This window comes from Schistosoma haematobium, chromosome 5 (genome assembly GCF_000699445.3).
Source record: "Schistosoma haematobium chromosome 5, whole genome shotgun sequence".
Taxonomy (NCBI): domain Eukaryota; kingdom Metazoa; phylum Platyhelminthes; class Trematoda; order Strigeidida; family Schistosomatidae; genus Schistosoma; species Schistosoma haematobium.
The window spans coordinates 3426535-3438921 of NC_067200.1; the positions used below are offsets into that span (position 1 = coordinate 3426535).

The 12387-nt window shown below is 42.1% G+C and overlaps 2 protein-coding genes across 2 annotated transcripts in view; one reads left to right on the forward strand and one right to left on the reverse strand.

Moving 5' to 3' along the window:
- Positions 1-11313, reverse strand: part of WC2_15 (blue light receptor) — a 30888-nt gene extending 19575 nt beyond the window's left edge. The window contains exon 1 of the mRNA XM_051217311.1: positions 11170-11313. Coding sequence (XP_051064698.1) covers positions 11170-11272 — 103 coding nt within the window. The 5' untranslated portion in view covers positions 11273-11313. The remainder of the gene's footprint in view (positions 1-11169) is intronic.
- On the forward strand, positions 337-5281 carry MS3_00008973 (uncharacterized protein). The gene has a single exon (XM_051217312.1). The coding sequence runs from the start codon at positions 2423-2425 to the stop codon at positions 4331-4333; it is 1911 nt and encodes a 636-aa protein (XP_051064699.1). The 5' UTR covers positions 337-2422; the 3' UTR covers positions 4334-5281.
- Positions 11314-12387: the final 1074 nt, after the last annotated feature.

The window sequence follows — 12387 nt, forward strand, 5'->3', positions numbered from 1 at the left end:
TTTTGAATTGAAATAAGAATACAAACCAACGTATAAGACCAATTTTTATTTGAAAAATAGATATTGGTACAAGCGGGCACCAGATACATATGCACACTAGTGACCCGGTGTTGGGATACTCAGAAGAATATCCCAGAAACAATTATCCGGTTAAGTCTAACGCTACCCTTGAACGTTAAATGGTGTCATTTCCCTATTGGTCGTTTCCCTACTGATCAATATTTATTTCGCGTGTCATTTTCCTATTGGTCAATATTAATTAACGTGTCATCTTTCTGTTGGTCAATATTTATAGTAATCCTAACTGTATAAATATGCATTTGTTTGTAAATCATTATTCTGCTGCTCCTGACCCCATAAACGATTTTTCATCTACGGTTCGTGTTCTGATATATTGGAGATTGGGAACAGTATTGGGGTCGAACTGGGATATCTGAAGCTTGTCAATTGGTAGAATTTAGAGTAGCCAACTCGCGATTCACAATAAATTTGGCGACGGAGATTGAGGAACAAGTTGGTGATTAACCATGGATCCAGCCAAATTAGAAAAATTGTTCGAACAGCAGCTGAAGCTGATGGAGATGACTACTCAGACGCATATATCTTCCCGAGTCCCAACTGCACCGACAATTCCTGAATCAGTTGATGGTATTACCAGTGGTATTTCAGAATTTATTTATGATCCTGATGCCAACATTACATTTGATACCTGGTTCAGACGTTATGAAGACCTTTTCAAAGTTGACTTTGTTGACAGAGATGATTCGTGGAAGGTGCGTCTTCTTCTCCGTAAACTTGGTCCATCCGAGCTGGATAAGTATTGCAACTTCATTCTACCGCAGAACCCACGCGACCGTTCATTCGACGCCACTATTCAGTCCCTTAGCCAACTTTTTGGTGATCATCACTCACTCTTCAGTACCCGATATCGCTGCTTAAAACTGGTCATGAATGAATCTGATGACTTCCTGACCCACGTCGGCGTTGTTAACCGTGAGTGCGAACGGTTCAAGCTCAGATCCCTCACTGAAGACCAATTCAAGTCCCTAATACTCATATGCAGTCTTCAGTCACCCAAATTCTCCGACATCAGAACTCGGTTGCTCAACCGCCTTGAACAAGATCCAACACTGACACTTAATGCGATCATAGACGAATACCAGCGTATCATCAATCAGCAGCGTGACACCACTTTGGTTCAATCTGGGGGCCAGGGTGGTTCCGAAGTTCATGCTGTTCAGCACCAGAAAAAATCTTCGAGATCGACAAACTCGAGTCCTTCGAACGCCAGCGCTGTTTCTATCTCTAATCACTCTAAACCGGTTCAGAAGAAACCCCCTCGCCATGTTGGCACTGTGGGGCCTGGCATTATGTGAAGTTCTGTCCATTCAAACAGCATGTGTGCGATCGCTGTCAGAAAGTTGGTCACAAAAGCGGCTTTTGCAAATCCAACCGATTCAATAACCGTCGAAATGCACAGACGCAGCGTCGTTTTCACAAAACGCCGATTACCTCAAGGAGTTTAGCAGCAGTCTTTCATACTCATGCCGCGACTCGACGCAAATTTCTGACCCTCTCAATCAATGGTCAGCCTGTTCGTTTGCAGTTGGACACTGCATCAGATATCACCATTTTGTCGAAGAAGACTTGGCGAACCTTGGGTCAACCTCCCATCAAACCATCCTCTCAAACAGCCGTCAGTGCTTGTGGGGGTCATCTCCGCCTTCATGGTGAACTCTGTTGCTGTATTTCATTCAGAGGTACAACCTTCAATGGGACATGCTACATCACCGATTCTCCGCTCAACCTTTTAGGTTTAGATTGGTTCGAAGAACTTGGTCTCGCTGATCTTCCTATTAGCGCTGTCTGCAATCAAGTCCAAACTACTGCTTCTACACAACAGCATACTGAAGACCTTCGAAAACGATTTATTGAATTATTTAGGCCTGGTCTCGGACTTTGTTCCACAACTGAAGCTGTTTTAAAACTGCAGCCAGAAGCTACGCCAGTTTTTCGCCCAAAGCGTCCAGTCCCATATGCATCTTTACCTCTGGTTGACGCTGAACTTCAACGTTTGGAAACTGAAGGTGTCCTAGTACCTGTTTCTTATTCATCATGGGCTGCACCAATTGTGGTTGTAAAAAAATCCAATGGTTCCATACGCATCTGTGCAGACTTTTCTACAGGACTCAACGCGGCTCTACAACAGCATCACTATCCGCTGCCGATCCCAGATGACTTATTTACTATTTTAAATGGTGGTACCTATTTTGCTAAGCTGGATCTGGCAGACGCTTACCTCCAAATTCCAGTCGCTCTAGAATCCAGAGAGTTGTTGACAATCAACACTCACCGAGGACTTTTTCAGTATACCCGGTTACCCTTCGGTATCAAAACTGCTCCAGCGATCTTCCAGCAGATCATGGACACTATTCTGGCAGATGTTCCTGGTGTTGCTACATACCTTGACGATGTGCTCATTGTCGGCTCAACTGTTGATGAATTGCATACCAGAACCCACTTAGTTCTGCAACGCCTCCAGAATAATGGTTTTCGCCTTCGCCCAGAAAAATGCCAATTCTTCTTACGTTTCGTTAAGTACCTGGAGTTTATCTTTGATGCTTCCGGACGACACCCTGATCCTCAGAATACTTACGCAATCCAACAAATGCCTGCTCCCACTGATGTCTCCTCACTGCGATCATTTTTGGGGATGATTAGCTACTATTCAGCATTTCTTCCATCACTGCATGACGTACGATATCCATTAAATCGTCTGCTAGAAAAGAATGCTACTTGGAATTGGTCAACGCAATGTGAATCAGCTTTTTCAAAACTTAAAGCCATGCTAAGTTCCAATCTTCTGCTAACCCACTACAATCCGAAACTACCCATTGTGGTTGCTGCTGACGCTTCAATACATGGACTGGGTGCCGTAATCTCACATGTCTTTCCCGACGGGTCAGAGAAAGCGGTGATGCACGCTTCGAGAACACTAACACCTGCTGAGAAACGCTACGGCCAGATAGAGAAGGAAGCGTTAGCCCTAATTTTTGCTGTCCGGCGATTCCACAAATTCATTTATGGGCGCCGTTTCACCTTGCTCACAGACCACAAGCCGTTGTTATCAATCTTTGGATCAAAGAAAGGCATTCCTGCCCATTCGGCTAATCGTCTTCAACGTTGGGCGTTGGCGTTATTGGGGTACGACTTCGACATCCAGTATCGACGTTCCGAAGATTTTGGTCAAGCGGATGCACTGTCCAGACTTATCAGTAACCATTCTACCACTGATGAGGACACACTCATAGCCACAGTATCAACCGAAGAGGATTCCGGTGCTACACTATTGGCGAATGCCGTTCGAGCAATGCCTGTTACCGCTGAAGATGTTCGGGGAGCTACCAGAGAAGACCCGATTATCCAAGAAGCGATCACCTATGTTCAGAGCAGATGGCCAGTCAAGCAGCTGAGTGGTGATATGCAACAACTAGCGAATCGTCGCAGCGCTCTCTGTATTGTTAACGACTGTCTGATGTTCGGTGATCACGTAGTAATTCCAACAACCCTACGTTCCAAAGTACTACGCCAATTCCACTCTGGACACCCAGGGATAAACCGTATGAAATCCATCGCTCGAAGCTATGCATATTGGCCAAATATGGACAAGCAGATTGTCGACTTCGTCAAAAGATGTTCACATTGCCAAAAAGCTGCGAAAAATCCTCCTAAGTTGCCTCCAGTACCTTGGCCGAAGTCAGAAAAACCATGGTCGCGAGTGCATATTGACTTCACCGGACCCCTAGATGGTACCACATATCTGATACTGGTTGACTCATACTCCAAATGGCCGGAGATATTGCCGATTGCGCCACCCTCTACAACTCGAACCATCAAACTCCTTAATCGGATCTTCGCTCAGCATGGTCTTCCAGAAACAATAGTAACAGACAATGGTTCACAATTCACATCTAGCCAATTCCGAGAATTTTGCCTGCAAAATTCGATCAACCATGTTCGTTCTCCGCCATATCACCCGCAATCTAATGGACAAGCTGAAAGGTTCGTTGATACATTTAAACGAGCCATGCTTAAAGCACGAGGGGAGGGGACCACAGAAGATATCATAGAACGATTTCTAGTTGCGTACCGGACGACCCCGCATGACTTATTGCCAAACTCCAAATCCCCTGCTGAGATGCTTATGGGGCGAAAGCTACGGACAGTTCATGGTGCGATGAAACCCAAGCAAGTGGCCCAGCAAAGATTCCCTACGAAGTTGGTACAAAAGTGTATGCGCGAGATTATAGACATGGATGTGATAAATGGGTAGAGGGTGAAATCACACAAAAACATGGGAACGTCATGTATGATGTCAAGGTGAACCAAGAAATCTGGACCAGGCACCACAAATCAACTCAGGTCAAGGAAAGCGAAGGAGAAAGAAGCAATTACAAAACATGTCCCACTCGACTTGCTGTTGGACACGTTTCAACTTCCGCCAATACCTCCAACAGAGACGACTAAGTCATCTACTCAAGTAGAACATCCTTCTGGTTCTGTGTGGTTGCCTCGGAGGTCGGATCGCAAAAGAAGACACCCAAAGAAACTTCAAGTAAACCCTCGGTTACGTCGCTATTAACTTCTCCAAAGGGGAGGTGTTGGGATACTCAGAAGAATATCCCAGAAACAATTATCCGGTTAAGTCTAACGCTACCCTTGAACGTTAAATGGTGTCATTTCCCTATTGGTCGTTTCCCTACTGATCAATATTTATTTCGCGTGTCATTTTCCTATTGGTCAATATTAATTAACGTGTCATCTTTCTGTTGGTCAATATTTATAGTAATCCTAACTGTATAAATATGCATTTGTTTGTAAATCATTATTCTGCTGCTCCTGACCCCATAAACGATTTTTCATCTACGGTTCGTGTTCTGATATATTGGAGATTGGGAACAGTATTGGGGTCGAACTGGGATATCTGAAGCTTGTCAATTGGTAGAATTTAGAGTAGCCAACTCGCGACTCACAATACCCGGGTTCTGACTCCAATGTGATTGTGTTAGAGGGAAATAGACTGGATTAAAGCATGCTCAATGCACGATTGCTTTGGTGCATGCTGATTGACTAATTCTTATCCAATCTGCACTAGTCAATACTTGGAGAATACTCTGGAATCTTCTCATGTAAAAACTATAAATATACTAACGTTTTCCCTATTGTGCTTCTTACTTCCATCTAACTTTGTTATTTGGAATATAATCTCTTTTCTGTTCAAGCGTGTTCTGATTTGGGGACTTGTCGAGTGAATCGGTGTCCGAGAATACTAAACAATAGGAATAGCTGGGTCATAACCGTAAGGAAGAGATTATAACAGATTGTAATGATGATTGTTGTTGAAATATATATGTCGCCTATCCTCGTATATAATCATCGACTTAAATTGCGTTAGTCACTAACGGAATTAAAAATGTCGAATAACGAGAATGGACTTGTGAATACATGTATTTTTTGTATAAACCGAATGAAATAGAGAGAAGAGAAACGACGCGGAGTGCAGATGGCTGGTAAGCCAACTCCCGTTTAACCAAGCGTTAATCAATATTTATAGTTACACAAAAGTAAGTTACAAACATGTGATGAGTGATGGGATAAGAAACGTACACACACCTACGCACTCATATAAAAGCAGTCAAGATTGATAAGCGAATAAATAAGTGTCAGAATGTGACTCAAGTAGGATAAATAGGATGGGCTGTCCGAAAGCGAGAATAAGGTATACGGGCTTAACATAATAACCGACAATACAGCACCACAAAAATCTCATTTGATTTGTGTGAGGGTTGTGATACTGATCGGGTGCCCGAACCGAAGCACGTGGTTTTCTTAGGAGGCCACACTCAGAGACTTCCACCTAAATGTCTGATCCACAAGGCAATGGAGCATCGTAAGGAGATGCACTTACATGGTAGCCGGTAGCCAACGATTGGTTCATACGCCACTTGTTGCTTCAGAATCCTGGAGCCCATGTGCACCATTTGTTTGGAATCAAGGTTTTCCAACTCCCTTACGTAGACTCTCCGTATCCACCAACACAGTTAAAGAGACGGACATTCGGTCTTCGTCCTCAATTTCGTAAACAACACCCCCGCCACGAGAAGGCAATGAGTAGGACTTCCCTGGCAGAGGCTATGGCCATATGAGAACATCTGGAGATGGAGAGTAGACTCTCCCCACTCTCGGCCGTACCAGAGCATTTGGAGACAAATTTTACTGACTAGTGAAATTTTTGTTCTATTTAACAATTAAAGTGAATCTATTAAACACATACATCATTTCATTGTTTTTTTTGTTGGCAAAGCAGGAAAAAGTCACAAGGAAGAAAGATATTGAAATGGATCATTTAAGAAAAAAACAGGAATCAATATGGAACCAATACGTACAAAGTAGTAGTATACATTATTACTAGTTTTGATCAATCGCATACCGGCGAATACCGAAATTTATCATCAAATATACTATATTTAGAAATCTTGCAATTTATCATATGACTGTAATAGTTGGTGACTTCACACACACGCGCGCACTACATTTTAACCTGAATAACCAGAAGTCGCTATAAGGCTGTATCAAACCGTTATTGATAAAACCACTCACATAAAATGTAAATAACAATTTAGGAGTATTGAAGGTTCAACATAACTCATATCAACTCACAACCGCCACAACGTTGTACAGTCAACAATAAGACTTTACCCCCAGACCACAAGTTTGTTGTTTATAATCTTACTGTTCTCCAATCGAACTACCTGGTATGCTAGAACCTAAAAAACAACTACTCCAGCCAATATAGCTTGATCGGATCATTATGATAGGCACACCCGACCATCACATAAAGGTAGCAGCTACGGTCAGGACTATCAGTTAAGTAAAACATGGTGGTCACAACGCCGCCATAATACATGCAAGTTATTAAATATGGTTAGGTCGATTCCTGATGCCATCAAAACATGTTTTATCAAGTATGCTGAATCAATAGGTTACTATATGGTAATACGACTTTGCAGGCACAAATCCCTATACTATCAACCAACGAGAAACTTAAATCAATGGTTTCCGATTTTTACAGAAGCTAGTGGCCCCCAAATGCCCTATTACGGCCGAGGGTGGGGAGAAATGCTCTCACATGGACACACATATACAGCCAGTGACACGGAAGTCCTACTCACTGCCTTTTCGAGACGGGGTTTTGATTAAGAAATTGCGAAAAGCGAATGTCCGGAGCCCTGACCGGGTTGGTGAACGCGGAAGGTCCACTTAGGGGAGTGAAAAAACCCTGATTCCAAACCAACTGTGCACATGGGCTCCAAGATCCTGAAGGGAGAAATGATGTATGAGCCAACCGTTGGTCGCTGGCTACCGTGGGACTATCTCCTGACGTTGCTCCACTGCCTTGTGAAACAGACCTTTAGGTCGAAGTCTCCGGGTGTGGCCCCCTGAGAAAACCACGTGCTTCGGTTTGGACACCCAGGCAGTATCATAGCCCACACACAAATCAAGCGACTAGTGTGGCGCACATGTATTCGGTGCCCCTTTGTACCAATATTTATGTGTTCAAATAAATAAGTAAATCAGTGTCTTAGACGATACGTCCATATAAATGATTCACAAGATATCCTTTCCCATAAACATAAAGACAATTAATTACCGAGCTAAGTCATATCATAGAAAAAGTCTAAACGAATTACACTTGTCACTACAATTATAAAGAACGACGTAGAGTAGCAAGTATTCCTTGGACAATTTTTATCAATCAACAAATTTCCGACATCTTCGTATTTTATTTTTATACCGTATACGAGAACTTTTAAGAATAAGTCCATGAAGATTTACTTCACAGTCGATTATCAACTTTTCAATAGTCAGTCATGAACGCAGAGCTTAGCACAAATGTGGATTGAGCCAGGTCATATCAAAATAACACGATGAAACGAACTTAACAAGATGAGTAGTAAAGAGGTTTAAATGGTTTGGTGGCGATGGCAATGAAAAAGACTAAACAATAATAACATGGTCCGAAAAGACCTGAATGAAGGTATATATGAAGGAATATAGGATCTTAGGATCTATAGGGAAATAAGGAACGTGGCATCACTGTGACCAGTACCGAACAAATTCAACAAACATACAACCATTGATGGCAGTTATCATACAAACCCCAAGTGATCGGTATCTTACATGATGCAGAATAACAAACAATGACGTCATGGACTGATGTTATGTGGCTGTTTGGTCTCCAGTAGCTTCCCCACTGGTTACTTTCACATCAGCTGGCATTACTCATCGAAAGAGGTGGTGGTTTGGCATAAGAAATACATGTCCCGAACACTCCCAGTTAACGAATCTCTACAACATCACCAACCGACTAACTGTCCTTACCTAGGTTACTCGTTGGTTCCAATATTGATTTGTTTGGACACAAAAATATTGGTACGAAAAGACACCAAAAAGATATGCGCCACACAATAACAATGAGAATGTGGACAGATAGAGAATGCAAAGTGCGTATGAGAAAAAGGGGAACAACAACGGACAGAAATTAGTGTATGATGGTGAAATAATAATAGTGGGACAGTTCAGTTAGCAAAGGTACAACCAGAACAAATTCTTCCAATTAAAGTTACATCCGCATTTTATAAAGAAAATAACGTCTTAGGCCACTGTTTTGCACCATCTCTAGGACCCCAACTACCGAGTCGTGAAGGTCCAGTCAGTCAGTCAGCAACAACGTAGAACTTCGTACGTACGTACATCAGTTCGAGTTGCTACACCACATTAGCACAGAGGTACAATTGTCGATTCAAATCCTGTGAAGGTCCAACAGAAGCCAGTCCTGCATAGCTTTCTTCCATACAACGACACCGTGTCACACACTGACCATCTCTCCGATTTTTCCAACCGCTCCCAGCATCGGCAAATAATTCACGGTGTGGAATTCTCTGTGACGACATTTGTAGAACATGTCCAAGTCACCGAGGTCGGTATTTCAAGACAGTGACTCCGATCTAAGTATCGTCGCTGTGCCCGAACACACGATGCCGAACCTCTGCATTACTAACATGTTGTTGCCACTGGATGTCAGCAATCCTTCGGAGACAACGATGATCAATCACAGAGTCGTCTAACATTCCCGAATCGGAGGCCAGGTTTTACAAGCATAGAGGAAAACTGCTTTCACCAACGCGTTGTAGATCCGACCTTTGACAGTCACGCTGGCATCACGAAGGCGCCAAAGATGACCCAGATTGGCATAAACCTCTCTGGCTTTCACTATACATGGATTGATCTCATCAATCACGCCACCACCAGCAGTTATTCAGCTACTCAGATACACGAGCTTCTCGACTACTTCTATCTGCTCACTACACAGGATGAGTGCAGATAGGTGTTGATGGAAAAAACTAATGACCTATGAATATCCTTTATTTCTAAACGCTACTTTTCAGTATTAAAGTGAAACAAATCGAACTTCCAACCAGTAAACGCGTCCTTTGGTTGGAAGAAAGACATCTCGCCTGTGCTGCACGTAATGCAAGTTGGTATAAAGCCATCTGCGCTTGACGAATCCGTATCCAGATTTTGTAAGACACAAATCAATCAGAGTCGATCACACTTTTGAGATGTGTGAAGTGGTCATCACACTCAACTAACTCACTTTCTATTATTATTCCAGGTGTTGACATAGACCAGTCCTGAAGCAACAATATACATTTAGACGGAAGGTAACGCAACTCAAATATGTCGCCATTATTATGAAAGGCGGTCAAAAGACTGTATTTTGTCAGCTTCCTGATGAAACGGGACTGTCACCGCTAAATGCGCTAGTACAGCCGAGAGCGGAGAGAGTCAGCTCATCCCCAAATGTTCTCACATAGACAAGTGCATACAACCACTGCTAGGAAAGTCCTACTCAATACCTCGCGGCATTACTGTTGTTTACGAAACGGATGACGAAGACCGAATGTCCGGCTCTTTAACTGTGTTGGTGGGCACGGAGAGTCCACCTAAGGGAGTTGGAAAACTCTGATTCTAAACCAATCGTGCATATGGGCTCCAGGATTCTGAAGCAACAAGTGGCGTATGAGTCAATCGTTGGTTACTGGCCTCCTAAGAAAAGCACGTGCTCCGGTTTGGGTACCCAAGCAGTAGCCCAGCCCCTACACAAATCGAATTATTTATGTGGAGCACATCTTTTTGGTGCCTCCTTGTACCAATGCTTATGTGTTAAAATAAATAAATAATCACTGATAAGTGAATCTGTTCAAGTAATTCTTCATAAGTTAGATAAAGTATGACTTCCGCACTTACCAGTATCTGAATGTTCTTTCTACAACAATCATATGTTTTATAGATATATAGAATCACTACTTAAACTGCATCAAGAAACCAATATACATATACGTCAATGGTCTGATCAAATGATGTGTGAAATGGTCTCAGTAGTGTTGAAAGATATTGTATTTCATGATTTGAAAACTCTTGTAGGGAATGCTCGAAATCCATCGCTATATAAAAAACTGATCTACATTTTTACCCGCACTCAATTCCAAGTATACTACCGTTCTGTCATCCTATTTCAAATTTGTCAAATAGACTATGAATAATCTATAGGCTTACTCTTCATGAACTTATGGGAAAGACATCAATCTCAGTAAACTCACTATACGCCGCTGCTTCACCTTCTTTCTTAAGTGGTTTTAACACGGTAAATTATTGCTTCAACGCTAACGCGAATAGAAATTCTCTGCTAATAGGTGTGACTATGTTTATTTGTAGGCATGGCATGCTACGACTGTTTCAGTTTCACAAGACATTTTTATAATATATCTCTAACTATACATCATAAGAAAGGAATGCATCAAGGCAAAGGCAGTAGAACATTAGTGAATCTCCAATAACATACCCATTTAAACGAGCATATTAATTCAAAACGCGTGACTTGGAGATCTTCACGACAATACCAGTAAGAATAGCTTAAAAGTCATGTATACCACAAAAGGATTAGTGGACCCTGAATAATTAAGTGATACTTGCAAAACATGAGGCAACAGGAAAAGCAATGCAACCCAGACTAAAGACGACACAAACAGTTGAGTTTCCACTTACATAAATTACTCTGCTTTTTCGGAACCTTAAAGGAATTGAGGGCTTCCAGGCCAGCTAAAACAGATGCTTTCCTTCTGTAGGAGGATCTCTTACGAGAAGACATCAGTCATACCAACATTTTAAGATAGGCGCTAACCATTGAGTGTAACCACACATTTTCAATTTTCACATGTACATTCAATGCGCATAGATAAGCATCCTTTCTCAGTGGTCGGTAAAAGTACGATACCTAAACTGTTCAAATGGTTTTGAACGGAATATTGAAGCTTTCGCCTAACGGACCTCCGTATCTAGTAACTGTGGATCACCAACATCTCCAGATAGGAACCTGGGTATATTTGAAGATGCCACAAGTATTCCAGTTTGACAACGCCATAATCAGTAAAGCCTTTATAGTCAGAGTATTCCAAACCAGGCAAATCAGAATTCAGGAATACAGGAGTTCAGAGATATATTTGTAAGTCTGTCGATATGTCGAAGTAACGTTTGGTCTAAGCTGCCTAGTAGTTGAAAGGGATGCATGGAACTAAGTACCCACCAGTTATGTGGTGCGAATGCGTGACCAAGTGTCTTCAACTGAATGTGTCCAACAAAACCAATGTGATCAACATCAAATGTCGAAGACTTACAGGGCTGTTGAGTTTGGTTATTTATTTACCTCTATATATTTAAAGGCAAAAGAAATATTTTCGTAAATTAAGTTGGGATACTGTCCTGATTCGTTAGGAATATGTCACGATTTTTCTCAACTGACTCCTGGGAAATCCCTCTGAACACCTAACCAGACAAAGGATTCTAGAATTCGGCTGCTCGTAAAGAGTAAGAAACGTATCAACAGTCCACTCACATGTGTTGTCTCGCTCATTTCTGCACGTCGACCCTGAGGTTTGTGTTTGGACCAAGATAAAGTGAGTATCTAAGGCAATGTTCAAAAGTGTTTAGAATTCTATAAATCATTATAAGGTCAAATCTGAAACGCCCATAACCTAGTTGGTGAATACTCATTGATATAAGGCGCTCTCCATAAGATCTGGATTTGAATTGTCGACCATTTTCCGTTCGATTAGTGTGTCAGTTAAGCACACAGGAGTGTGAATTTTACTGCAAACTACACTTTAGTCATATAAAGCCATCTACATATGTCTTCCGTGAACACATTTCTGAGACTGATCTCAACTCACTGGATGAAGTGAGCAAATGAAGTGAAAGTTAAATTTT